The 24623-nt window shown below is 42.5% G+C and overlaps 1 protein-coding gene across 3 annotated transcripts in view; it reads left to right on the plus strand.

Moving 5' to 3' along the window:
* Window positions 1–24623, plus strand: part of ST8SIA1 (ST8 alpha-N-acetyl-neuraminide alpha-2,8-sialyltransferase 1) — a 107109-nt gene that overhangs the window by 68140 nt on the left and 14346 nt on the right. For 2 of the 3 annotated variants that reach the window (XM_006199929.4, XM_072954309.1), the window contains exons 3-4: window positions 3870–3979; window positions 9481–9573. In XM_006199929.4, the coding sequence (XP_006199991.1) occupies window positions 3870–3979; window positions 9481–9573 (203 nt within the window). The remainder of the gene's footprint in view (window positions 1–3869; window positions 3980–9480; window positions 9574–24623) is intronic. The other variant, XM_072954310.1, reaches the window with a different exon arrangement.

Raw genomic sequence — 24623 nt, forward strand, 5'->3', positions numbered from 1 at the left:
TTTCCATTGATGTGGTACCAGTGGCCAGAAGAGTACACTCAGGCACTGGAGGAACAGTGAAGTGAGCTTGCTCATGTGAGAGCAGTTGACCACGTGAAGGAGCAAGCAGATATTACCAGCAAAAACTCAGGGATGGCTTCCCCCATCCCTGGGCTTTTGTTCGAGAGCTTAAAAAAGTGTTACAGTACATGGCTATAGTAGTGAGATTTTTCTGCTAAATAAAATGATTCCAGTTGGTAAGATAGAGTTTGATAAATCACTGTTTTACCATGTTCCCCCCAAACCCACGGAATCTGAGTATTTTGTGGCTTGAACAGGTCAGTGGAATCTGCTGGAAGGAGGAAAGAGATGAAAGAAGAAGGGGAGGAAGGTGGGCGGACCACCAGGCAAGCGGCTCGGCGAGATGCCTTGCACATGTCATCCCGTATAATCCCATATAATCCTGTGCAATGTTATCCCTCTTTGGAGACAAAAGTAGAACCGAGGGGGCCCCGTGATCTGGGAGTTAGAAGAGGGTATTTGTACCCAGGTTTATGCTGCTGCTGCCACTTCCCAGACATGCTGGTTCTGTGCCCAGATTCTTGCTTAGAAAACTGGGGTTGCCAGTCGGTCTGGCCCAGGAACCTTCCTTTAACAACAGTGAGGGTGGGGCGGGGGTTAAGTTGGCTTTTACAAAGCAAACTAGATATTAGTCGAGCATGAATGAGCCCAGAGCTTTCAAATAAACTACATATAAGTAGATACGCAGATATCCATGTGTATGTAACTCACAGAACTCAGATCAGGCTTCTGTCTCCACTCGTCAACCAGATTGTCCTGGCGAAGGTTATCAGTGACCATGTTGCAAAATCCCGTGGCAATTTTCGGCTGTTATTTTACTTAATCTGTTGATAGCATCTGCTGGAGTTTCCCTCTTCCTTCTTGAGTATCTTGAAATACTTTCTGTTGTTGTTTTCCCCCATCCTTTTTAAAATTTTTTTAATGGAGGTACTGGGGATTGAACCCAGGACCTTGTGCTTGCTAAGCATGCACTCTACCAGTGAGCTGCACGCCCCCCCACCATTTTTTTAACTTGGTTTCCAGGACACCCTGCTTTCCTATTTATTTCTCCCTTTCCGTTGGCCACTCCTCCTCAGTCTCCTTTACCGATTTCTTCTCACTTCCTGACTTCTTGTTGGAGGGCCCCAGGATTCAGATCGTACCCCTCTTCTCTTTTCTGTCTACACTCATTCACCGGCTAGTCCCCTAGCTTTAAATACCTGCTGTATGCTGATCGCTCCCACCTCTCTATCTCGAGGAAAGACCAGTTCCCTGACTTTATTCTCGTATATACAGTTGCCTACTGGACATTGCCAGTTGCATGCCTAATAGGGGTCTCATGCTTGACGTATTTAAAATTGAACTTCAAAGCATCCCCTCCCCAAAACCTGGTCCTCTGCCATCTTCCACATCTCAGTAAATGGCAAGTCCATCTCTACAGTTGTTCAGGCCCTAAATCTTGGCCTCGTTCTTGGTTCCGCCTTTTTTCTCTTATCTTATTCCTGTTGCATCAGCAAATCCTGTCAGCTCTTCCTCCAAAGTATCTCCAGAATCTTCTTACTTCTCACTACCCCCACTGCTCTCACCCTACCTAGCCCAGGCCACCAAACTCTCTAACCTGTTGTTGTGGGAGCCTCGTAACTGGTCTCTCTCTTTCTGCACATGATGTCATACAGCCTGTTCGCACACCAGCAGAGAGACTGTTCCAAAATGTGGCATAATAATGTCACTCCTTTGCTCACCCTGCCTCGACTTGATTCTCATCTCAGAATAAAACCCAAAGTCTTTACGATACCCTACGACGCCCGACAGAATTTGTTCCTCAACCTCCCCGCCAGGTAGCTCTCTGATCTCCTCCCCTTCCCTGTCCCTCGCTTACTCACCTCCAGACACGCGAAGCTCTTTCCTCTTCCTTTCACGCCCCAGGAGTGTCCCCTCCTCCAGGTCTGCCTCTACAGTTCCTATGGGCTCACCACCTCCTCTCCTTCAGGGATCTCCTTCCCTCCCTACTTAAATGGCAAGTCCTCTTCAAAGGTATTTCCTGATCTCCGCATGCCCAGGATCAATTTCTCTCCACTGCCCATGTCACCATCTGATATTCTGTGTATCTTGCTCATTTGTCTTTATCTGTCATCCGTTTTCCCACTAGGCTGCGAGCTCCTTGAGGACAGGGATGACTGCTTGTGTCCCTGTCCCCAGGACGGTGCCTGGAACATAGGAGGCAACTAGTAAAGACTTGTGGGTTAAAGGGACAGCTCATGTGAGCACAAGTAACTTAAATCCACGTCTAACACGTCATAGACCTAACCTGTGTATTTCCAGTGTTGATTTCAAACCTTCCTCTCAGGAGCGACTGAGAAAAATGCTGCAGCTCATCCCAGCTCATCCTGGGTGTTGGAGAGCCAGCTGTCGCCTGGCCCCCCTCTCTGTATCCTGCTGTGGAGTTCACTGGACGATCTCGGTTGTAGTCATGCAGGGAATTCTTTACCGTCTGCTGGCAAACGCTTAGACCCTATAGTTTCATGCCTGTATCTTTATCAACTATATTGTCACAGCAGTGGCTGCTCCTTTTACAAACTAGAAATCGCAGAAGTGAAATTCTCTTCTTGTGCTGCGGCTACTGATGGTCACGCGGACTCCTGCAGTTTTATTTTTCTGGTTTAATTCCTTTATGCCTGTGTGGACATACTCGCATGTGCATTTCTTCTTTTGGTATAATCCGTGTCATGTGCGTCGGGTTCATCCAGGTTGGCCAACTTAATATTGACATAGTTACTTTATGTCCCAGGTACATGGATGTACGGTCTTCCTCCGGAAAACTCCAGCCACTCACCTGGTTTCAGGAAGGAGGAAATGCTGTGCCTGCTGGTTCTTGCTGACCCAGCTAAGAGAGACCGAATGTGTCACATTTCATCCCAGGGGCTGTTGCTGGGTTCTGATATTCCCGGACACTATAAATAGCACTTCAGGGAACATTCAGGTACACTGAGCATTTCCTTTGCAGTCCAGTTCAGTGCCTACAGAAAGAAAGTCATGTGCTGCCTGGTTCAGCACGAGCCACTTGCCCATCAGTGCCTCCTAAATTCCGGGCAGACCCACCCAGAATGTTCATTTGCTCTCAGCATCCTCCTGTGCCTCTGTGTATGCTGCTGTCTCTGCCTGGCAAAATCCCACTCATCCTTAAAGATTCATCTCGAGTGAGAAAGCTTTCCCTAAGTCGCCTTGACAGACGTGCCTTCCTGCTCCTCTTTGAGATTCTCCACAGCATGTGAAGCATATCTCTTCTCCACCAAGTTCAGCATGACAGTACATAGGTTGAAATGTTCACGCTTTCCTCACATCACGCACTGTGAATCCTGAGGCCTGTGGCCTCCGTATCTCCCCAGCAGCGAGCATAGGAAATGTTCAGCAATGTTTGTTGAGTGAATGACTGATTGTATGAATGAGTGAAATTGCATCCAAATGGGAGGATAGAACTCATCTGAGTTTGTTCCAAGCTGAATGCCTTTAAAACTAATCCTACGTTTAATGGGGATTTTTCTGTTTTCCTCAGCAGACACTCCCTACTAGGTGCACAGCCAGTTTGATGCCAAACAGTGTTGTTACATTGAAATACACTTCAGGAAGTTAAAAAAATTTTCTTTTCTTTTATTTCAAGGAACGGGCTCATTTGTTCCTTACAAACTTCTTGGCATCTTTCTTTCTATGTGCTCTTTTCGCTCTGCCCAGCCTTTCAGTCAAAGTCTCGGGCAGGGTCTGCTGTAAACAATGATGCTGTGAGCGGTGGTGTGTTCTCTGCAGTGAAAACCCGCCTTGTTTTCTGTTGCTAGGCAACCCCATTCCAGCTGCCCTTGAAGAAATGCGCGGTGGTGGGAAATGGTGGGATTCTGAAGAAGAGTGGCTGTGGCCGTCAAATAGATGAAGCAAATTTTGTCATGCGGTAAGAGAGAGCTCCCGCGGAGCCTTCTGCCCCCCTCCCCCCACGCCCGCCAGCCCCGGGGCCTTTTGAAACCAGTCACTTGTGATTAATCAGCTGGAGCTGCTTTTCAGCCTCCCTTTAAGTTCATACACAAGTGAGTGCAGGAGAGGACCGGGGAGCCAGGGAGCGGGGCCCCCAGAAAGTACAAAGCTGAGAAAGGCCCAGAAGTCGTGGGAAGACCCACAAAGTGGAAACACTCAGATTTTTTTTTAGATCATGCAATCGGGTGGTTTCGACTCTGCTGCAACTTGTTCTTAAGGCGACTTCTTTGTGAATAAGCATTTTCACTGACTCGTTTCATTCTACACACTTTGCTGCTTTTGTTTTTCACAAAAGCATTTGTAAGTAGCGAATGAGGTTTGAAGAGGGATTGGATCTGTGTGGGGCTGGGAAAACTGAAAGGGGAGGGAGGGCAAGACAGTGCCAGCAAGGGGTTAGCCTGGTAAAGAGACTGAGCAGGGAGGTGACGTGGTGTCGCTTTTACTGGAAGACAGGAGGCTCGTGCAGGGGTGTGTCAAGGAATTGCCACGACACGTCCAGCTGAGAGTAGAGACCATGAAACTCACACAACATCAACCTGCACCGTTGGGTGATTTTGAGCAGAAGGAAAGACAGACCCTGAGAGGCGAGGAGAAAGAAAGGAAGGGGGCCCATGGGGCCAAAAGATGGGGCCATTTGGAGGTGGAGTGGGAAAGATGAGGGAACCTGGAATGATGAGAGCTGAGGTCAAGGAATGGCCTGCTGGAGAAGTGACCTTGGAACTCGGCCTGTCTGGGGGACAATCAGGTGCGTGGTAGGAAAAGAGGACACTTGTTACTGAGGACGTGTAGGGACTTGGAGGCTGTACTGTGGAGGTCGGCCCTCTTTCAGGTGGGCCCTGAAGTCTCCCTGAAGCGGGAATGACTCTGCACCAGGGGCCCAAAGGCTGCGAGGCCAGGAAAGCTGAGTCCTCCAGCCACACAGAGGGCAGAAAGCGGGAGGGCGGGGGGCGTGGTTGGGTTTTGTGTTCATTTTTAAGGGTACATAATGTCTAGAAGTGGCAAAAGGAGGCTGAGGGAACGTAAACCACCTCTGAGCTCTGAGTTAAGGGGTGTGGGGAGGAGGAAACCTGTTGGAGAGAGTCAGGGAAGCCGCGTCCTCGGGGGAGGGCCAGGTGCCCTCTCGGGGAGCCAGGGGTGGGAGCTTGGTCTCCCTAATGAAGCCTGTGGCAGAGGGGCAATCCTTTTCTCTCTCTCTTTCCCTTATGGTGGGGGCCCCACCATAATTTTTCCATGTAAGACTGTGTTTTCCTCTTCATTGCAATTATTATTATTATTATTATTATTAATTTTGCAATACATACAAACAATAGCCAAATGGAGACACTAAAAATGTAGTTCCCTGAATTCAGCTCTGCATCCGTTTAGTGAGCACCTGCCCTGCCCTGGGTCTGAGCTGGCACTGGAAGTGGCATGTTGCATGGCTCCGTCCTGGATGAGCACCCGGAGACGTGCTGGGGCTGTGATCGGGGGTGATTCAGAGGCAGATGGTGGGTGAGTGGGGACCTTCGGAGGAGAAGTGGCATCCGGATGGAGCCCTGTCTCCATCCCACTCTGGGCACAGGCCAGCTTTTCCAAGCTCGAATGTGGGAAAGTCACCAAGTGTGGGCCACAGTGTCGTGAGCCATGGGGAGGGTGGGGTGAGATGGCATCTGAGCTGGGGAAGTGGATGCAGTCACCCAGGGAGCAGAGGGATGAAGAGAACAGAAGCACCCCCTGGAGTACACTGGCTTTGGGTGCAGGCTGAGGAGCCAGCAAAGAAAGCAGGGAGGAAGGAGCACATGCCCTGGCCCCAGACTCGCTCTGACACCTGCAGCGCGCCTGTCCCCTCTGCTGCACCCGGCTTCCTGATCTATGTGAGGCGGTGGCAGCAGACAGTGCCTCAAGCCTTTGCGTTGTGAAAACTCTGATTCGACCTGTGATTCTGTGACTATGATACAGTTGTACCACATTCACGCAGTCGAGTTTACATTTTCCAGATGCTCTCGAGTATAGGGTGATTTGCTCTTTCCAAAGACGATGTAAGGAAAAAGGAGTGGAACTGTTATATTCACAGATTCAGGAAAGTTACGTGATTTCAAGAGGTCTTGGTACAGTGTGGAAGGAGGCGGTGCAATAAATGTGTTTTCATATTATTCCCGAGTGCACGTGTCCGTGTGTTGCTACGTTTAGGAAGACAGATATTATAAACGCAACATGCAGAAGACCAGGCCTGAGCATCTTAGGGGGTTATCTACACGTATTTATTACAAACGAATGAGACGATGTTTGCACTGTATACAATCAGTGTTGATATGCTCAAGCTCAGAAGCAAGGAGTGATGAGCCCAGTGTTGCACAAATGTCCACAGAACGATGAGGGAGGTGAGGAATGAAAAGAATTCAAAGCAGGTAGCATGAGAACTAGAGGTGTGTGTGCACGTGCCTTTGGTTTAGTTTCAAGTACGGCACCATTGTCATAACGCACTTGAATTTTTCAAAAGCCTTTCTTATGGTTTACAATATGGGAGTAATGAAATGTTGATAAATTGTAAATTATTCTTACTTGACTATTTCTGGATCTATTTATACATGGTTGCTAAATACACATTTTGGGGGGCACCCTGAGAAAATGGAGATAATATGGTATATTCAAAATTAAACATTTAGTGAGTAAGTATGATTAGAAAGCACACAGTATGTCAGGTCCCAGACTATAGGGTGCACGGACAGTTACAGTGAAAGATGAGATCCAGACAGAGCCTTACCTGTGTACAATGGCATATCCAATGATACTTCAAGATGGGTCCCAGGATTAGGATAAAACAATACCATCATTTTCTTTGCTGGACTTTCTAATGCTGCAAATCAATTGCCCATTTTTTCAAAGTAAATATTTGCTCTATAATCAAAAGCAATATTTTTTAAAATAATAATTGTTGAATAAAATTTATCTAGAAGTTCTGCTCAGTAGAGGCTATGATGATTGTATCTTGAAGAGGAATTGCAAGGCTCAGGGACATGAGTGAGGGCAACGCCACTTTTTGATGCCTTTGAATTAGGCTCAATGAAGGGTCTTTAGCATATTTAACTATACATGCAGTTTAAAAAGGAGTTTCATCATTTTTTTCTATTTGACAATTCCTCTCCTCTAGGCCCATTCCCCACCCACCTGTACACCCCACTTCAAAGAATACATTTCCCATCAATTCTGTGATCACATCTTCCAGGACCAGCGGTACAGTTACTAAGACACTTCAGCCATTAATATCTGTTAATTGTGCCAACAAGCGATAATGCAGAGTTTGAGACACTTTTACACAATTATGCCTTATTAGAAACAATTTGACTGTGTTAAATGTGCCTTTTATGTAAATCTATGTAATTATCAATTTGGGAGTTGAGGAGCTAAAATTATAGTGTGCTTTTTCTAAGAAGAGCTACAGGGAAATATCAGACATTTGTACTTGGAGAGTAAGTTTACCCAGAAGAAAAGATATTTACACCAGAATACAATGCCATCATTTTCCAGGGATGAATTTATAAAATGTTATCTTTATTCTTTTAAGCAGTTCCCTCTGTTGTAGGATTTGGCAGTTAGTATCTGGGAGTGGTTTTTTTGAGCTTTTACTTTGTGATCTGGGCTACGAAGGGACCCAGACTTATGAGTCACGGGTCAGCCTATAAGGAACACAGAGAGAAACAAAGTATTTATTCATGAAAACCAAGTTGTTTCATTTAATAATGACAAGACAGGTTGACCACACTTTCTAGCAACATTCAGAGTTTACAGTTTGAATATAATGTGGTTGATTCTTTAAATGTTATGAAGGGCAGTTAAGATCAAAGCTGCTTTAGGAGACAGAGGTCCAAATTCTAGCCTGTATCTCATCCTGAAAGTCCTCTTCATCTTTGCAAAGATCAGTGAAATTCCAAGACCACAGTCAGCACCGCTGTCGGATGAAACCGACTGTTAACGCGTAAGCTCGCTACCCGACAGGGGTCCTCCAAAACCACGTGGCATATGGTGCGACCACTAGACCGTAGATGCCTCAAGGAGGCCCTGGGACTGAGCTTCCCCCAGGCTCCCCACAATGCCAGGCTGTGGTTGTGTTTGTTCTCAGTGGACACTCAGCGAAAGTCACCAACCAGGGAGCTGCTGGAAGAACCAGGATCTTGTTACCATAGAGCAGATGAAAGGAAGGTTCCAAATCAACTGACAAATTTCCGCCTGGGAGGCTCTGATGTGGTCGGAGTCACAGGGTAAAGAGAAGACAACATCAAGGAGCTTGTGCTGATCAGCTGATTAGGAGCTCAGACAACTCTGTGTCCTGGGGGCAGTTCGCAGGGAAATTTTAATAGTTGGGGAATGGCAGAGACATTAATATTTGTAAGATCTCTACCTGCAGATAAATGATGCTTTAGTTTGCTGAAGCAGTAAGAAGTGACAGATACTCTGTCGTGGTGGGGAACAAGTTAGACCTATGGGTGGAGAGGAGAAATTAGGACCCAGTGATAAAAGGAAACCCAATGGAAGCTACAGACTCATTTGGGATTGTTATGAATAATGAATATGTATTTAGTTATGTTTAAGTTATTTTTCTGATACACGATATTTTGGGGCTTTTACTATGTGTGAGGCATCAAAGTAGGGACGTTTTATTCATGTCTTACTTTAATCCTTACAACAACCTGATTAGAAAGGAAAAGTCACTATTCTTATTTTGTGTAATAGGGAGACTGAGGCACATGGCATCACTTGGTTAACGTCCCACTGGCAGAAAGCCATGGGACTGGGATTTGCTACTGTAATATTTTTGCATTGTAAACATTCATAAGACACTGTGGACAAGGAGCGCAACGGGGGCTGGGTGGTGTGTGTGTTAGGGAGGGGGAGCTGTTTCCATCACCTGTACTCTTTCCTTTGCCTGGATGGTGGAGAATAGTGGCATTTCTTTAGTGGACCACACCCTCCTGAGCTCTAATTTCAAGTCTACTATACTCTGTCCTATCACCTCGAAAAATATTTTGAATGGAGTTGGGGAGGGTATAGCTCAAGTGGTAGAGTGCATGCCTAGCATGCATGAGGTCCTGGGTTCAATCCCCAGCACCTCCTCTGAAAATAAATAAGTAAACCTAATCACCCCCTGCCAAAAAAAATTTTAAAAATATTTTGAATGGAATAAATTCATTCTAGTTCTGTCTCTTTTCTTTCATAGATTCCTTACCTCTCCTACTGACATTTTCTTTCTTCTAAAACAGGACCAGTTTTTATGACAGCATTTTGAAGATGCTAATAGTCATCTAATGCCTACTAAAAGGGAGCGGTGATAAAAAGTTATTTGTGAATTGAGCTAGACTTAGTAAAATTCTTGTTTGTCATGAGAAGTGACTTGATTTTTTAAGTATGCAAATCATTCAGAAGTGCTTGCTCTCGTTTCTCTAGATGCAATCTGCCTCCTTTGTCAAGCGAATACACTAATGATGTTGGATCCAAAAGTCACTTGGTGACAGCCAACCCCAGCATCATTCGGCAGAGGTAAGAGTTTACACCTTCTGTGTGTGAGGAACGAGAAATGTTGGCTTTGGAAGAATTTAACATCTTTACAGGCCGGCAACACAATTCAGTTTGGAAAACAAAGAAGGAAGCCAGCTGGACAGGCAGGAAGGATGAAGGAAGGAACTGTAAATAAACCAGGCAGGATTATGGGAATCCAAACACTGCTTCATGCTTCCTCTGGGATTCTGTTTCTTGCCTTTAGAGATGGTAAAAATAACATGCGGATCCATTGTTTTGCTCAAAGAAGCAATATAATTTCCTGCTTGCTCATTTCTACTACTTTTCAATTTGTTGGCTTCCGCTCCAATTTATTGATTGGCGTTGATGGGTGAACTGAAGTCCTGTCAGTTTTGTTAAAGAATAAAGACAAAGAAATGACTGCTTCACTGCATATGTATACATGAAAATAGCCAAATTGTGGGACTGTACAGGCATGTGTGAGTACATGATATTATAATACAGTACACAGCTTTATGTCCAGTCAGATTTGGGAAAGCAGATGGAAAATTCTTGCTGTAGTATCGATTCCAGAAATCTTGGCAGTGGCTGTGGGAGCTTCTGGAGGTCAGTCTCTGGTGGATGCGGCCCATCAGTGAGCTGTGAGCTGTTTCTCCAAGGACTGTTCATTGTAGAGAATGACTCAGTCTCTGTGCAAAGAGCGGTCAAGGAAGGTTTGTGCATCGTGGGTACTGCACGTGTTAAGTTTGCTTGACATTTAAAACATAACCAAAATGATGGACTATCTATTGTGTATAAAAGAAAGGCATGGAAACAGCAAGGGGGGGTGCCAGTTTGATCTATAAGCAAATTATTATTTCAGAGAAATGATGGCAGCAACTTTACAGCATCTTGTAAGGCAGCAAAATAAAGAAGGAAGAAAATACTCACAAGTGGATGAAGCTGTGTTGTAGTTACTAAGACGGGTGCAAAATGATTGTCTCTATATTGAATGTCAAATAATGCAAGTAAAAGCAGGAAAAATTGCTCAGTTCCTTAGAATGGGTGAAAGAAATGTTGAAGCAAGAAGGGGCGAGTGCAAGACTGTCCGTCGCACTGCTGTAAAAACATTGAGTCACAGCTTCCTTGTCAATGTTCTTTTTTCTGTGTTATTGACAAATAATATGGTAGCCTCTTCGACTTAATGAAATATAATTTCCTTTACATAAACAATATCTACCAATTAACTCGGAAATAAAAACAATTAGAAGAAAAGAGTGAATGTTTGGAAGAAGAATGATGCATAAAAGAAAGAAAATGCTGAACGTTGCACAGTCATTAGGACTGACACGTGGAGAGGCAAGTGATGTAGATGTTAGCATCCTCTTGATATTTCCATGAAAACCTTTGTCACAGTTGAGTTAGGTGATTTGTTTCAACCAGATAGTAAGTGTCCAAATTGGCTTGCACCTGGGACTTTGGACTCTTCTTTTCTTGGGAAGTAGTTGGAGAAATACCACTGAAGGGTTTACAGTTGCTCTTACAGCTTATATTTAGCTGGTATTGCTGGGAGAGGAGAGAAGAGAAGACTCCAAGAGGCCAATAATGAGTTTACCATTTAAAAGGGAAAGGGAGGATTTCTGATTAAGAGACAATTGAGTGAAATTCCTGGGGAGACCAAAAAAAGTGATGTATGACTTTGTAATAATAGATTATGAAGATTCTGACAGTAACAGGAGATAGAAAAGGGTGAAAGAACACATGTTTGATAAGTGTTTAAAAAAACCCCAAACACCAGAGGAAGGCACAGGGTTACTAATGGAACATGAAGCATCAGCAGGAAAAAGACCTGGGCCACTGCAAGTTGATACAGGAAGCCTTTTTATTAAGGTTTAATTAATAATACATCCTATTTCCAAGTTGATACAGGAAACCTTTTTATTAAGGTTTAATTAATAATATATCCTATTTCCAGATTTTTTTTTTGGAGCTGTTTAAAACAGAAGCATCCCATCACAGAATACTTGCTTGTAGTATTAGCTTTAAACTAATCCCTTAATATTTCCCATCTGGATAAAAGGTAATTGATGTTCATTTTCAGGATAAGTTGTGATTACCCCTCCCTGGGTTCTCTGCTTCTATCATCATCCACCTTTGTACAATCAGTTCTCCCAGCCAAATTACCCTGTGATATTTTAACTGTGAGACCGTCTTTAAATTCTTCAAATTGCTTTCCTTCAAATGACGCCAAGTCATCATGTTCTATTTCAAGCCGCTTCTCCAATGTGCGCGGTAGGAGCACTTGTCCTGAAGATGGCTCCTGCCACTTCCCCACCGGGGCTGACCTCCTCTTAGCAACCACACAAGCTTATGAACCACATTCTCTACTTGGTGTCTTTTTTCTTCCTTCTGATATTAGACCACTTTTCTGCTCTTTCTTGCTGCTGTCACCTTCCGTTAGCTGTGTTTATCGGTCCGAAGAGTCCACGAAGAACTGGTAGGTAGCTCCCCTGCATGTTTCAAGTCCATGTGCCCTCCCACTTTGACCATACGCTGTCTTCCCCTCTCTCAGACTCCCAGAATCTCCTGCTCACCCCCCTTCTCTGAGGTGATAACCTTGCTTTCTACTTCTCAGAGGAAACCAGTGATGTGAAGGAAGGGTCCCTGCTCTTACTCCTATCCCACTCCCTCCTGCCTGGAGTTAATACATGTCTTATTCTTCCTTTTTTTTTTTTTTCTTTAAGGTACGTTTTTGTAGAACAACTTCCTGAATCTTAACCAGTTTTTTAAATGACACTTAGTTGTATCAGTAGTCAATTTCAGCTTTTTGAAGAATGAATCCTGAACTGTTCTCACCTTCTAACATTTTTAATACAGTTAGAAATGCCTAATATGCTAATATAATTATTAGACATATCTAGTATTTCTTAAGTTCTAATACCTACTAGATGCAAGGTTGATTTCCTGGAGTCTTTCATTAGCATCATCCTAAGAATTCACTTCATCTTTTACCTGTGTTAGTCTCCTAATTCATATAACCTGTATCATCTTTTTCCTTGGATTATTTTTTTGATTGTGCTGGTGCACATTCTCCAATAGCTTCTCAAGGAAAAGGTACAAGAGAATTAAAGATTTTGAGACCTTATGTATCTGGAATTGTCTTTATTCTACCCTCATACTTGATTGATATTTTTGTTTTAATTTTAATTCTTGTTTGGAAATCCTTTTTTTTTTTTCAGCATTTCGAAGACATTTCTCCACTGTGTTCTAGATCCCAGGATTGCATTTTGAGAATACTGCTATCACTGTGATTCTTGACCTTTTGTATATGACCTGGATTTCTGTTTCTCTGAATTCACACCTGGTTTTTATCTGGACCTCCTCCTTTTCCTGCACCCCCAATATTTTGAAATTTCACAACGATGTGCCTTATTATTGGCCGACTTTCATTTATCATGTTAGGGCTCAGTGGAACCTTCTAATCTGCAAGTCCATATCCTCTCACTTTGGGAAATTTCCTTGAGTTATTTCTTTAACTCCACATTGTTAAAGACTCTCATCTTCCTTGACCTATGAGTACCATGCGACACGTTCCATCCTTCTCTCTCTGAATGTACTTTCTTCACGTAGCTTCCAAGTCAACACTCTTTTGATTCTCTTGCTGTTTCAAAAGCCACTACTTTTGGTAGCTAATTTTACTGGCTTCTCATCTCCTAAACCTATAGACATTGAAGTGGTCCAGGAATTTATCCTCTAACTTTTCTTTTTTCTCTATTTATTCATTCCCGATGGGATTTCTTTCAGCCTCCTGGCTTTAAATACTCTCTCTCCTCTGATGACGCCTACATTTGTACTGCATCCAGGACCTAATCCTTTATCTCCAGACTCATACACCCGACTCGCAACTTGGCTAATCTATCTAGGTAACTAATATGAATATCAAACTCAAAATAATCTGTGGAGAACTCCTATTCCCCCCCCTTTAAAATCCACGTATGCTGCCATCTTCTCCATCTCAAAAAAATGGGAACTATTTTTCCAGTTGCTCAATTCAAAAATCTTTCTTTCGTACCTCATATTTAATTAAATTCAGTGCCAATTATGTTGAACCTACTCTTAAACATTGTAACCATTTCTCACCTTCTCCATGGCCACTACCCTGGTCCAGGCTGCCATCATCTCTCTCCTGAATTCTGCAACAGTCTCCCAACAGATTTATGCCTCTGCCCTTTCCAACTGTGCCATGTGTCTCTCAGCTACAAACACACTTTCCTGTACAGTGTTCTGTGATGTTGGAACCAAGACTCTACAAATAACATTTTTTTTTTTTTGCCAACTGGTTCCCTGTGAGCCCTTCCAGTAGGAGGCACTAGACAGAGGCTGGTGGAGGAGGAAGAAGCCTTTGTCTTTCCTGTTGGCATCCCATGGGTTTCCTGGCTGCATCCTTGGGTTTCCTGTCACCTTATGGTTCTTACAGCATCACCTCAGCAATGATTCCTTTCCATAGCACCAGCTGAATCCCACTGGCAGTTCTGTCTGACACTTTTAAACCAATCAACACACAAATTCTTATCCTTGTCTTTTTTTTGTTTTGCATGTATATGTTTTTATTAAAGTATAGTCAGTTTGCAATGTTGTGTCAATTTCTGGTGCACAGCACAGTGCTTCAGTCACAGAGGAACATATGTAGATTCATTTTCATACTCTTTTTCACCGTAAGTTACTACAAGATAGTGAATATAGTTCCCTGTGCTCTACAGCATAAACTTTTGCTTCAGCCTATAACACTTGTTTTCTACTCGAGGGAGTAGAAAAAATGTAGAAGAAAAAATGACTACTATTAGTTAATTTGATCAGTTGCTTGTCTCTTACCTGTCTTGGAGTGAAGATGTTAGTGAAGGGGTTAGTGATGGTGGAGCAGTTGGTACGCCAAGTCCAGATCTCCAGCAAGGCACGAGTGTTTGGAAAAACTTACGCAGTGTATTCACAGATATAGGGAACAAACTAGTGGTCACCTGCGGGTAGGGAGGGTAGGGCCCACATAGGGGTAAGGGTAAAAAGGATTATTATGGGATTATGTGAAATCATGTGTGTGAGACTTTTGGAAATTATAAAACCCCGTAGAATTTAAAGAATCTTTCAGTCAATAAAAAAGTAAAATATATGCAGTATTGTAAGTATAGTATTTAAATACTGACCTTTGGAAAACTTAAGAAATGCCTTTATTATTTTCGCAATTCAGATTACAGGAAATCAAATTCAGGAACGTTTTTTTCTCGGGTTTTTGGGCAGATTTGGGATTCTTAGGGAAGGTTACAGCCACCTTGAAAAGTATGTCAGAATCTGGAGGGACAGTGATATGGGTTTTTAAAAAAGTCTGAGAACCTCTGCTTTGCATTGTGCCTTTCCTGTTTCAGCACCCTGCCTCTCATTGCCAGTGACATGGCATTCCTCCTCCACAAGAGCCCTGTCCCAGGGCCAGTGCCCTATGAGTCACATCTCAACACCCAGCCCCTACTCTTTTTTTCCCTAAGATGATAACATGTCGTTTGACGTACAGATGTTTGTTGATGTATTAATGGTTGATAATGGGTTAATGTTTTACTCCTCTCAGTGTTTTTATAGAACCACCTGGCGGAATCTAAGTGCTTTAGTAAATTAGAATAATTCTCTAACTAGAGCAATGGCAGGCACCTTGGCCGTCTTAGGGGTAAGGGCTGGGGGGGGATGGTTGCGTATTTTAGGCGAAGGATTGGAAAGGAATCTTCAGTGTTGTTTATGTCACACCGTTTACATGGCTGGCTATTCCCAGGGCTGCCCCCGCTGCCACAAGATTAATGATGGTGTTTGGAGAACTAACGGGAAACAGACTCTCCTTTTCTGAATTACAGAGCCCCGTAGAGGGCAGGGTTCAGTGTCTACTGCTGCCTCCTAAGACCAGAGGCTCTGGAAGATTGTCTCCTTCTTGGGTTATATCTCTGCTCATCACTGCACCAAACTGTGAAACAAAAAGGCTGCATCTTTCAAATATTTGCTAGATAGTAACCTGCACCTGGTACCACCAAACAGCCCAGAAGGCGGAGGCTCCCTAACACAAATTCCCATTAGATGGAAAGGCTTTCTGATTAGAAGCATTTGTGCTGTTGTGCAAGAGCTCTCAGGTATTATTTGTTGGAACATTTGTTTTTCTGCTTCCTTGAAATTCTTTTCTCCCTTGGGCCCCAACACGCCTCTTTTTCCTGCTCCTTGTTTGCTTCCTTCGCTGGTTTCCATTCCCCCTCCCCTCCCCACATCATGTCGGTGCTGCCCAGTGTAGCCTCTCTTTTCTCCTCGCTGGACTTGCCTTCTCCTGGGGGAAAGCATCCATGGTCTTCACCCTCAGCCGTAACCAGCGCTAGTGCACATTTGTCCCTAAGCTTGGTTCTCTTCTGTGCTTCACACAGCTGTGTCTCCTGGCTGTCTCCATTTAGAAGTCCCGTGGACGCCTCCCATTCAGTGTGTCCCCGAAGCGAGTTAATTCTCCTTCCCCTCAAATCTCCCTTGTCCCTGTAGTCCTTGTCGCAGTCATTGGCCCCGTCCCGCCAGACACTGAGGGGACTAACCTTTAAGTCATCCTCGCACCGTCTTGCATCCTCATCTACCTGCAAAGCCCTGACGGGACAGCTTTCACATTACTCATTAACTTTGTCCTGTCTCATTACTTCCACTGCCATTGTCCTTGTTCAAATGGTAACATTCCTTGCCAGAGCTCAGATAGTGCCCTGAGATCTTCCTTCAGTCCGTTTTCCCCTGCAGTACAGGTACGCCTTCTCTCGACTGGCTCCCCACTACTTTCTAATGGAGTCTCAGCTCAGCATCCCTCTCCACTCTGTCCCACTTGCCTCAGACTCCAGCATCACTCATTGTTCCCAGAAGGCGATGCTCACCAGTATCGCTGCACCCGTGCGGTGCCCTTTGCCTAGATTCTCCTTCTCCTCATCAACCCTCTCCAGGCCCAGCTCTCCAAAGGCTGGACTCTTGTCTTTTTCATCTTTTGATTACCGGTGTGTTTAACCCATGCAGAGTGAGTCTTCAGCAAATGACTGGATTAATATACGCCATTCAGGTGATATACTTTGTTCCAGCGTTTAAGTTAAATCACCATATATAGATAAGTGAACCCCCAAATCCACAAGATAACTGAAAAATAAGGCTAAGAGGAAATCAGATACTAGAATCATCAGGGAATTTCCACTAACTGTAGCGAGGAGAAAGTTGTTGGGAGTCATAATCCTAAACTAAGCCTGCTAAACCAGAATAGCACAGAAATCTGGGAAGAAGATGGGAAAAGATTATGACTCAACCTCACTCTATCCATGGGCCAAGAAACACAGAAAATTCCCAAAGCCGTGGGAACTCTTCTTAGCCTGATGGTGTCATGCCCTTCCTTCTTCCCATCAGTCCTCTTCTTCGTCTGCTTGGAGACCGTACTTCACAACACATTGTGCTGCCGTGGGTAGGGAGTGACAGGTAGAGGCGTAGCCCTTTGCAGACTGTGATGTGTGAGAGCTTCAGGGAGATGTGTAACGAAGGAAGACGGAGATAAGAGGAAGAGCCCTAAGAACAGTGTAGCTCGAAGCACAATTTTTATTCCATCACTGACTAAAGAAGAGCTGAAGCCTGTGTACAGCTCCCCGGCAGGCAGACAACTGGCCAGTAGGATTAGAGCATTCTCCCCCAGTCCAGTAGAGACATGAGATGAATGCTTGCAAGATGCTGGAAACCAGGCTCCGGACTGAGCACTCCAGCATTCTCTCTAGGTATAGATCCAAACAAGACACTGCACCAACACCTAAATGACCAGTAACTATGGCTAAGAGGACATCATGCTCCCATTCTGTAGCCAGACACTGTTCTGGATCAGCTTAGTGGTTGTGCACATGCACGTGTGCATGTGTGTGCATGTGTTTACTATTTAGGAAAAAATTTTTGATACAGATTCCCCAAACGTTCTGCAATACAAGGGAAAGCGACTTGAAGACTCAGAAGAAAAACACGAATAAAACATTTTTTCCGAAAGGAATAGGAAAAAATCTTTTGAAGACTCAGCTTAATGGACTTAGGAATTGACCCCTTGGGTGCAAGGAATACTAGGAGAACAGAGACGAGCTGAAAGTGGAGTTGGGAGCAGAGGTGGTTAAGGGCAGGCAGAATTGCAGAGAAAGCAATACAGTCCACGTGGGATGCAGCAAAGAGCAGGGTTAGACTGCAGAAATCAAAGTCTGTAACATTTAACTTTAAGATGTAGGGAGGAAAAAGAAACCAGAGAGGTACGTGACAAGAAATAATAAGACGGAGGGAAAAGAAAGGAGATTCATGTAGATTACAGGTTTTCTGAAGATCAAGAATGAACAAAAAAAATAAATAAGCAATTGTCAGCCCCAATAAGAAAAATAATGTGAAAAAACTAAAAATACTTTTCTGAAACAGGACATGGTCCACAGATTAAAAGCACTTCTCACATTGCCAAATTAAATTAATGGGAAAAGACCCACATTCGATATATTCTGACAACATTTTACATTTCAAGGATAAAGAGAAAAATCCTACAAGCATTGAGGCAGAAGAACATGGTTTACTTATAAAGGAGTACGAATCAAGGTGGCTTCGGACGCCTTCATGTCGTTGAATTTCAGGAGAAAGGTCACAGTAGGTATAGAGATTTGAAGAGCAGAATTCTTTCTCCAGCCAAGTTGTCATTCATGTATTAAACAAGGGCTCAGAAAACATATTTCTCAAAAGTCCTTAAATTACTTGAGCATATACTATGTTCTGTGTATATATGTACACAGATATATGTACACCTGGGAGCCAAATATACAAGAATAAGAAATTTGAGTACAAGATACTAATAGTAGAAATCAAAAGCGGTTAAAAAGGCAGGGACTGAATGGTGGTGTGCTGGTCAGTGGTTTAAAACCAGCTCGGGATGAGAGGGAACACCCTGACTTGTAGAGTTTGCCAACTTTAATGGTGTAAGAACAGCCATCGTGGGCGATTTCAAGCTGTCAGTGTGGAAAGGTTCTGAGTCAGTGTGGAAAGTTGAGAAGAAATGAACCCAAGTTGACTTTCACATGCCGTTAGGAGCTGGCTTCAGCTGGAACAGTGAGTTCAGAATTGGAGAAAAAAATTTTTTAAAATTTTATCTCAGACCATATAACAAAATCAGGTGCGTACTCATTGTATCTGTTTCTTTGGGCTGCGGTAAAAAAGTCCCTGCAAACTGGGTGGCTTAAACCAACAGAAGTTGACTCTCTCGCAGCTCTGAGGCTGGTAATTGGAAATCAAGGTACTGGCAAGGTCACACTGTCTCCATGTCTCTAGGGGAGGGTCCTTCTGTGCCTCTTCCTAGCTTCTGGTGGTGCCAGGAATCCTTGCCGGTCCTTGGCTTACAGACTCATCACGCCGATCTCTGCCTCCCTCATCACATGGCATTCTCCCAGTTGCTTCTGTGGGATGCTGTCTCTGTTTTTTCTTCTTACGCAGACATCAGTCATTGGATTAAGGCCCATCCTCATCTGCTATGACTTAATTTCAACAAAACTAATTACACTGCAAAGACCCTATTTCCAAATAAGGTCACATTCTGAGTTTTTGGGTGGATATGGACTTGGGGTGGGACACTACTCAACCCCATTATGAGAATTAACACCTGAAATGTAAGAAACAAACCACACAAAAAAATAGCTTTGATGTGAATATATATTTCACCTGAGGATGGAATACTTTCTGCTGGAAGAAATCACAGGAAGATGATTTATTATTTGACTCCAAAATTTTCAATTTTTTTTTTGCTAAAAACGTGAAAAAAATGAAAACTCCAACAATACTTTTGGGGGAAATTGTATCAGATATGAAAAGGAGAAGGATACATCTCTTTCATATATAAAGACAGTATGTAAATAGATACGAAAAATATTACAGCCCCGGAGCTAATTGCATATTAGAGGTGGAGAAGTCACAAGGGATTAAATACAGATGCTCATGAAATTAGTAAGTATTCAGCCATCTTAATAATTAAATGCAGTTGCATTAAAATAGCCGCAAGTGATCTATTTTTAACCATCAAAGTAGCAAAAATAAAGAGAAAAAAACAATGATGATGCATATTCTCATGGGATAATAAATTAGCGCAATTTTCTTTTCTTCCAGACAAACAAAAGAATTGACATGTATCAAGAGCCTTAAAAATGTTTCTGCCTTTTGAATTAGTAATGACACTTCTGAAATCCTACAATTGTGGTCTTGAAATTCATAAAGCATGAAGTAGAAAGCAAAAAAAAAAATAAGATCAAAGAATTAAGTATTATCTTGAACAATTAGAAACATCCTATTGTTGAAGATTTTTTTGTAGAGAATGTAATCCTTTCTAGCTCACTTAAGCATAAAGGGGTTTATTTAAATGGATTTTAAAATTGTTGGGAGGCTGACGGAACGTGGAGGAACAGAGAACTCCAAAAACCACAGTGTGGAACTTGGCTGTAATCAAGAGTATGGTGCAGGAAGCCACCTGTCACCCTGAGAAGCCACAGTGTCAGCTGCTGGCTTCAGACTCCGGCTTCTTCAGTCCGAATTTGACTTTAGAAATGGACCCTGTCTCTCTCTCCTCATTTAATTCCATTCAGAATTCAAGACACATGAATGCATCTCACTGGCTGAACCTACACCACAGCTGGAAACCTAGCTGTAAAGAAAGCAGGGAGATGCAGTTTTTAGCATTCCAGCCTCTGAGCAGAAGGCACAGAAGGAGGTTGGAATGGATATTATGTGAGGCAGTCAATGTATTTGCCACACCTTAAACATCGAAAATGTAAGAAATGCATTCAGTGGCTTTAAATGATTTTGGAAATACTTTTGATTTAACATTTTTTTTTCAAAAAAGCATGGAATAGAAGATATGTGTAAGATCTCAACTGTGTGAAAATATGATAGAGTGGACAAAGCATGCTAGAGAAATAGGCCAGTGTGTTAAACACTCGCATGAGACTGGGATTTCTTTTTCTTAAATATAACTTTTACCTTTTCTTCAGCGGTCATAAATTAACTTTTTAATCCTCATTTCTCTTCAAAACAAACAAACATTTGTTAAATAAATACCGGAATTAGTGACATGAATGAATAGACTATAAATACCCATTTCTATTTGTTTTGCTGTTCTCGGATTTAAAGAAATAAGAACGTGCTTGTTAATTTCCCTCTAAACTTGACTTTTTCAGAGCCGCCATGAGTTGTGGCTGCTGGTACAGTAGCATGCTTAGCACAGTTAGCTGTTTAGATGTTAATTTCGGGGCATGTGTATGTGTTGGTCTTAGGTAAAATGTGGAAAAATACACATGGTGTTTATGTGAAAGTACATGACTATTACATTAGTTAGGATCCTCCTCTGAGGAACAGCTTAACTGCCCCACCTCATTACAGGAAACCCTACAGGACGATGCTAAAGGATACAGACTAACATGTTAGAAATAAAATTAACCCGGTAACAGATACAATAAATCAATGAACTCCCCCCACCCCAAATTCATCCTTAATATAAATACATCTGATCTGTTATCCTAACACATTGTAATTAGAGACCATGGTATTAAGAAGATTCCAATATCCATGTTGTTCTGTTTTCTTTTTTACTTTCTTTTTCATTTTTGAACAGAGGGAAGAGAATATTAGTAATAACTATATTTGAAAGAGATCGTAGAATGACTGCTATGTGTATATATCACATAAAATCTGTTATCAAATACTTTTTAGCACAGGCAGGCAGTGCCTGAGGACAAATAGAAATGGAAGAAGTCTGTTTGCCCCACATCTCCTGTAGGTATAAGTGGGGAAGATGGTGTACTTTAAAAGCTGATGTAATCCACGAACACTCGAATCACCATGTGAAATGAAAATAGATGTTCGGTTTTCAACAACTGTAATATAATTAACTCTTAGTCTCTGTTTTCGCCTAGCCGCAGAATCAGCTGGTTTGCCGTCTCCCGAGGTTGGTTTGGGGCTGTTTTCAGTCCATGATTTGAAAGAGTTGGAGGTGAGATGAAGTGAGTGTATAATTAGTCCTTGAAGTTGCAGAGAGCAAGTGAGACACACCTTCTCACCTCCTCTTCTTTGTTATTTTCCGCCCTTTGCTATTTCCCCCTCTGTTCCACGTGGCAGATAAAGAAATGGGGTCAGTGAGAGGGGAGGGAGCGATTTTTCTTCCTTTTCTCTCTTTGTTTCTCAAACTCTGCACCGTACCAGCTGTTGATCACCTGACTTTATCTTTCTCACAGGAAACCCCTACAGGACGATGCTAAAAGATACAGACTAGCATGTTAAAAAATAAAATTGACCCAGTAACAGATATAATAAATCAAAGAACATTCCCCCCAGATTCATCCTTCATATAAATCAAGTCTGTTATCCTAACACATTGTAATTAGAGGACATGGCATTAAGAAGATTCCAATATCCGTGCTGTTCTGTTTTCTTTTTCACTTTACTATTCCCCTCCTCCTCCTGTCCCTTTGTTTTGTATTCTTCTTTTCTCTATCTCCTTTTCCCTTTCTTCCCCATCTGTCCTCACACCTCATCGTCAGTTTTCCAGGTAATGGCATACCTTGGAGAGAGAGGGTGTAACAGTGTGGATGAGTCGGGTGTGGGTCTGAAAGGACCATGTGCCTCTCCAGGAAGACCGGCAGCCCAAGTGGACTTCATCTTGGTTGTGGGAGGTCAGTTAAAAGTGGCTGAAGAGAGCATGTAGGGGTGGGGCTGGAGATGAAATCTCCAGTTCTCCATGGCCTGCATGTGACAGTTTGGGGAGTCATGACACTTCCATATTTCCAGTAGGAAGATACAAAGACAATTAAAGTACTGATGGAGAAGGAGAGGCCCAAGGTTGAGGAAAGGCATCTATGGATTCCTGGGACAACAGAGCGGGTCACAGACTTGAGTAGTGGTGGGCCGGCTGGGTGTCCAGAAATACCCAGAAGTACGTGCCACACCTCGGAGACACCAGAGCCGGACCCCAAGGACCACACAAGGCCAACCACACCACGTTAGAGATGGCCAAAGGGTCCACCACTTCTACGAGGAAATGGTGGCAGAGGAGGAGACCTCCTGAAAGGGGAAAAACAGCTCTGAAGGAGCCGTGCATTTTAAATGGATGAAACGTTTACCCCAGGGACTGTTACTTCAGAAGACACTGAATTACTTTTAATGGACAAATTTAAGGCTTTTCCCTGCCATTAGTAAGAATGGGACCACCAGAACAAGATGAAGGCCCCTGTAGGCGGAAAAAAGGCTTGACTTTGCTGAGTTGCATATAAATTCCAGTCCTACTTTTCGATGTGTGTGTGTGTGTGTGTATGTGTGTGTGTTGAAAGATGGAAATCAGTGTGTTAATAGAGGTCATCTCTGAGGGTGGAATTGTTGTGTAATTAGTTTTATTTTTCCTTCTATCATTCAGCATGTATCTGTTGAACGTTTACTAGATTCCAGACACACTTCTTTGTGCTTACTTTTATTTCATAATTTGTCTACAACTGTAGAATCACCATGTTTTGCTCTTGTAAAGAGGAAAGCATAATTCAATGCTATTTAAAAATACATCTATTCAGTTCACACATTGTGGTATTTGGTATTTAAATTTATGGCAGTGATTTTATTGGCAAAATTTTTAATTAGATAATAATTGAATAATGGAATATATCATTAATTAAATAAATGTGATGCCTAGAATGAATGTGCAGTACATTAAAAGTGTTAATGCAGAAGCAAATGGTTCCATTAATTATTTTAAATCACATTATAGAGGGCATAGATGAATTCTTTGTAATAAAATAGAGACGGTACATTTTATAATATTTTGGAGAGATCTCATTCTCTTATAAAACTTTGATTATATTTAGTCTTAAACCAGGCCCTGGAGTTGACTCTTCTGTCTCTGAGTATGTGCTTTTGAGGTTAGTTACTTGTAAATTCCAAGCATCTCAAGAATAAATCTGTAGAGTTTTTATGGAGCCTAATTCCCTCTATATGAAATGAAATGAAAGGTGCAAACCTTTTCATTCACAATTTTGGGCGTACCGTATCGTCATTATATACAAACCAGCGTTCTGTTTTGATCTTTGGAAGTAGAACAAGTTTGCCAAGTAGCATGATACCCTAGTGCTTAAATAATCGTACCCAAAAATGGATTAGAAAGTTTCAATGAAAAGTTAAGTCTGGTAGTTGATTTTGTTTTTGAGCTAGTGACCTCTCTATATAATGACCACACCAAATACAATGGATGTTCTTCGCAGATGGACCATGGACACTCTAACGTGTCTTGTGACAGCCTGCAAAAGTAGCCTTTGCAAGTTACAGGTGGCACATGTTAGAGAGATATTTCCTTTTACTTTCTCATGACTGTCAGATACACTCTAGTGGCTTTGGGAATTTGTAAATGTTAATAATGATTTCATTTTTCAAACTTCTCATCAAGAAGTCTCCCCAGGTTAGTTATGCCTTTTGGCTGCAGTATCCAACATTCAACCTACCAAGTCATCCAGCCAAAGGCAGGTGGAACCTTACATCTTTTGTTTCTTCAAATTTAGTTAATGGTCTGCATAGTGATATGAAGTACGCTTGCCCTCAATTCTTTCCTGGCTCTTAAGTGCAACTGATCACCCCTCTCCCTGCACCCAGATACCTTGGAAATCACACCCAACCCAGACTTTCAGTTTGAGTTGCGTTTATGTCACAAAAGAGATACTCAAGTTTTTTCCTAACTTTTCAATTGAGAAATAAAGAAATAGACTCTAATAACATTAAGACACTATATAATTTAAATTTATGGCAGTGATTTTATTGGCAAAATTTTTAATTAGACAATAATTGAATAATGGAATATATCATTAATTAAATAAATGTGATCCCTAGAATGAATGTGCAGTACATTAAAAGTGTTCGTGCAGATGCAAATGGTTCCATTAATTGTTTTGAATTACATTATGGAGGGCATATATGAATTCTTTGTAATAAAATAGAGAGGGTACATTTTATAATATTTTGGAGACATCTTATTCTCTTATAAA

This window comes from Vicugna pacos, chromosome 34 (genome assembly GCF_048564905.1).
Source record: "Vicugna pacos chromosome 34, VicPac4, whole genome shotgun sequence".
Classification (NCBI taxonomy): Eukaryota; Metazoa; Chordata; class Mammalia; order Artiodactyla; family Camelidae; genus Vicugna; species Vicugna pacos.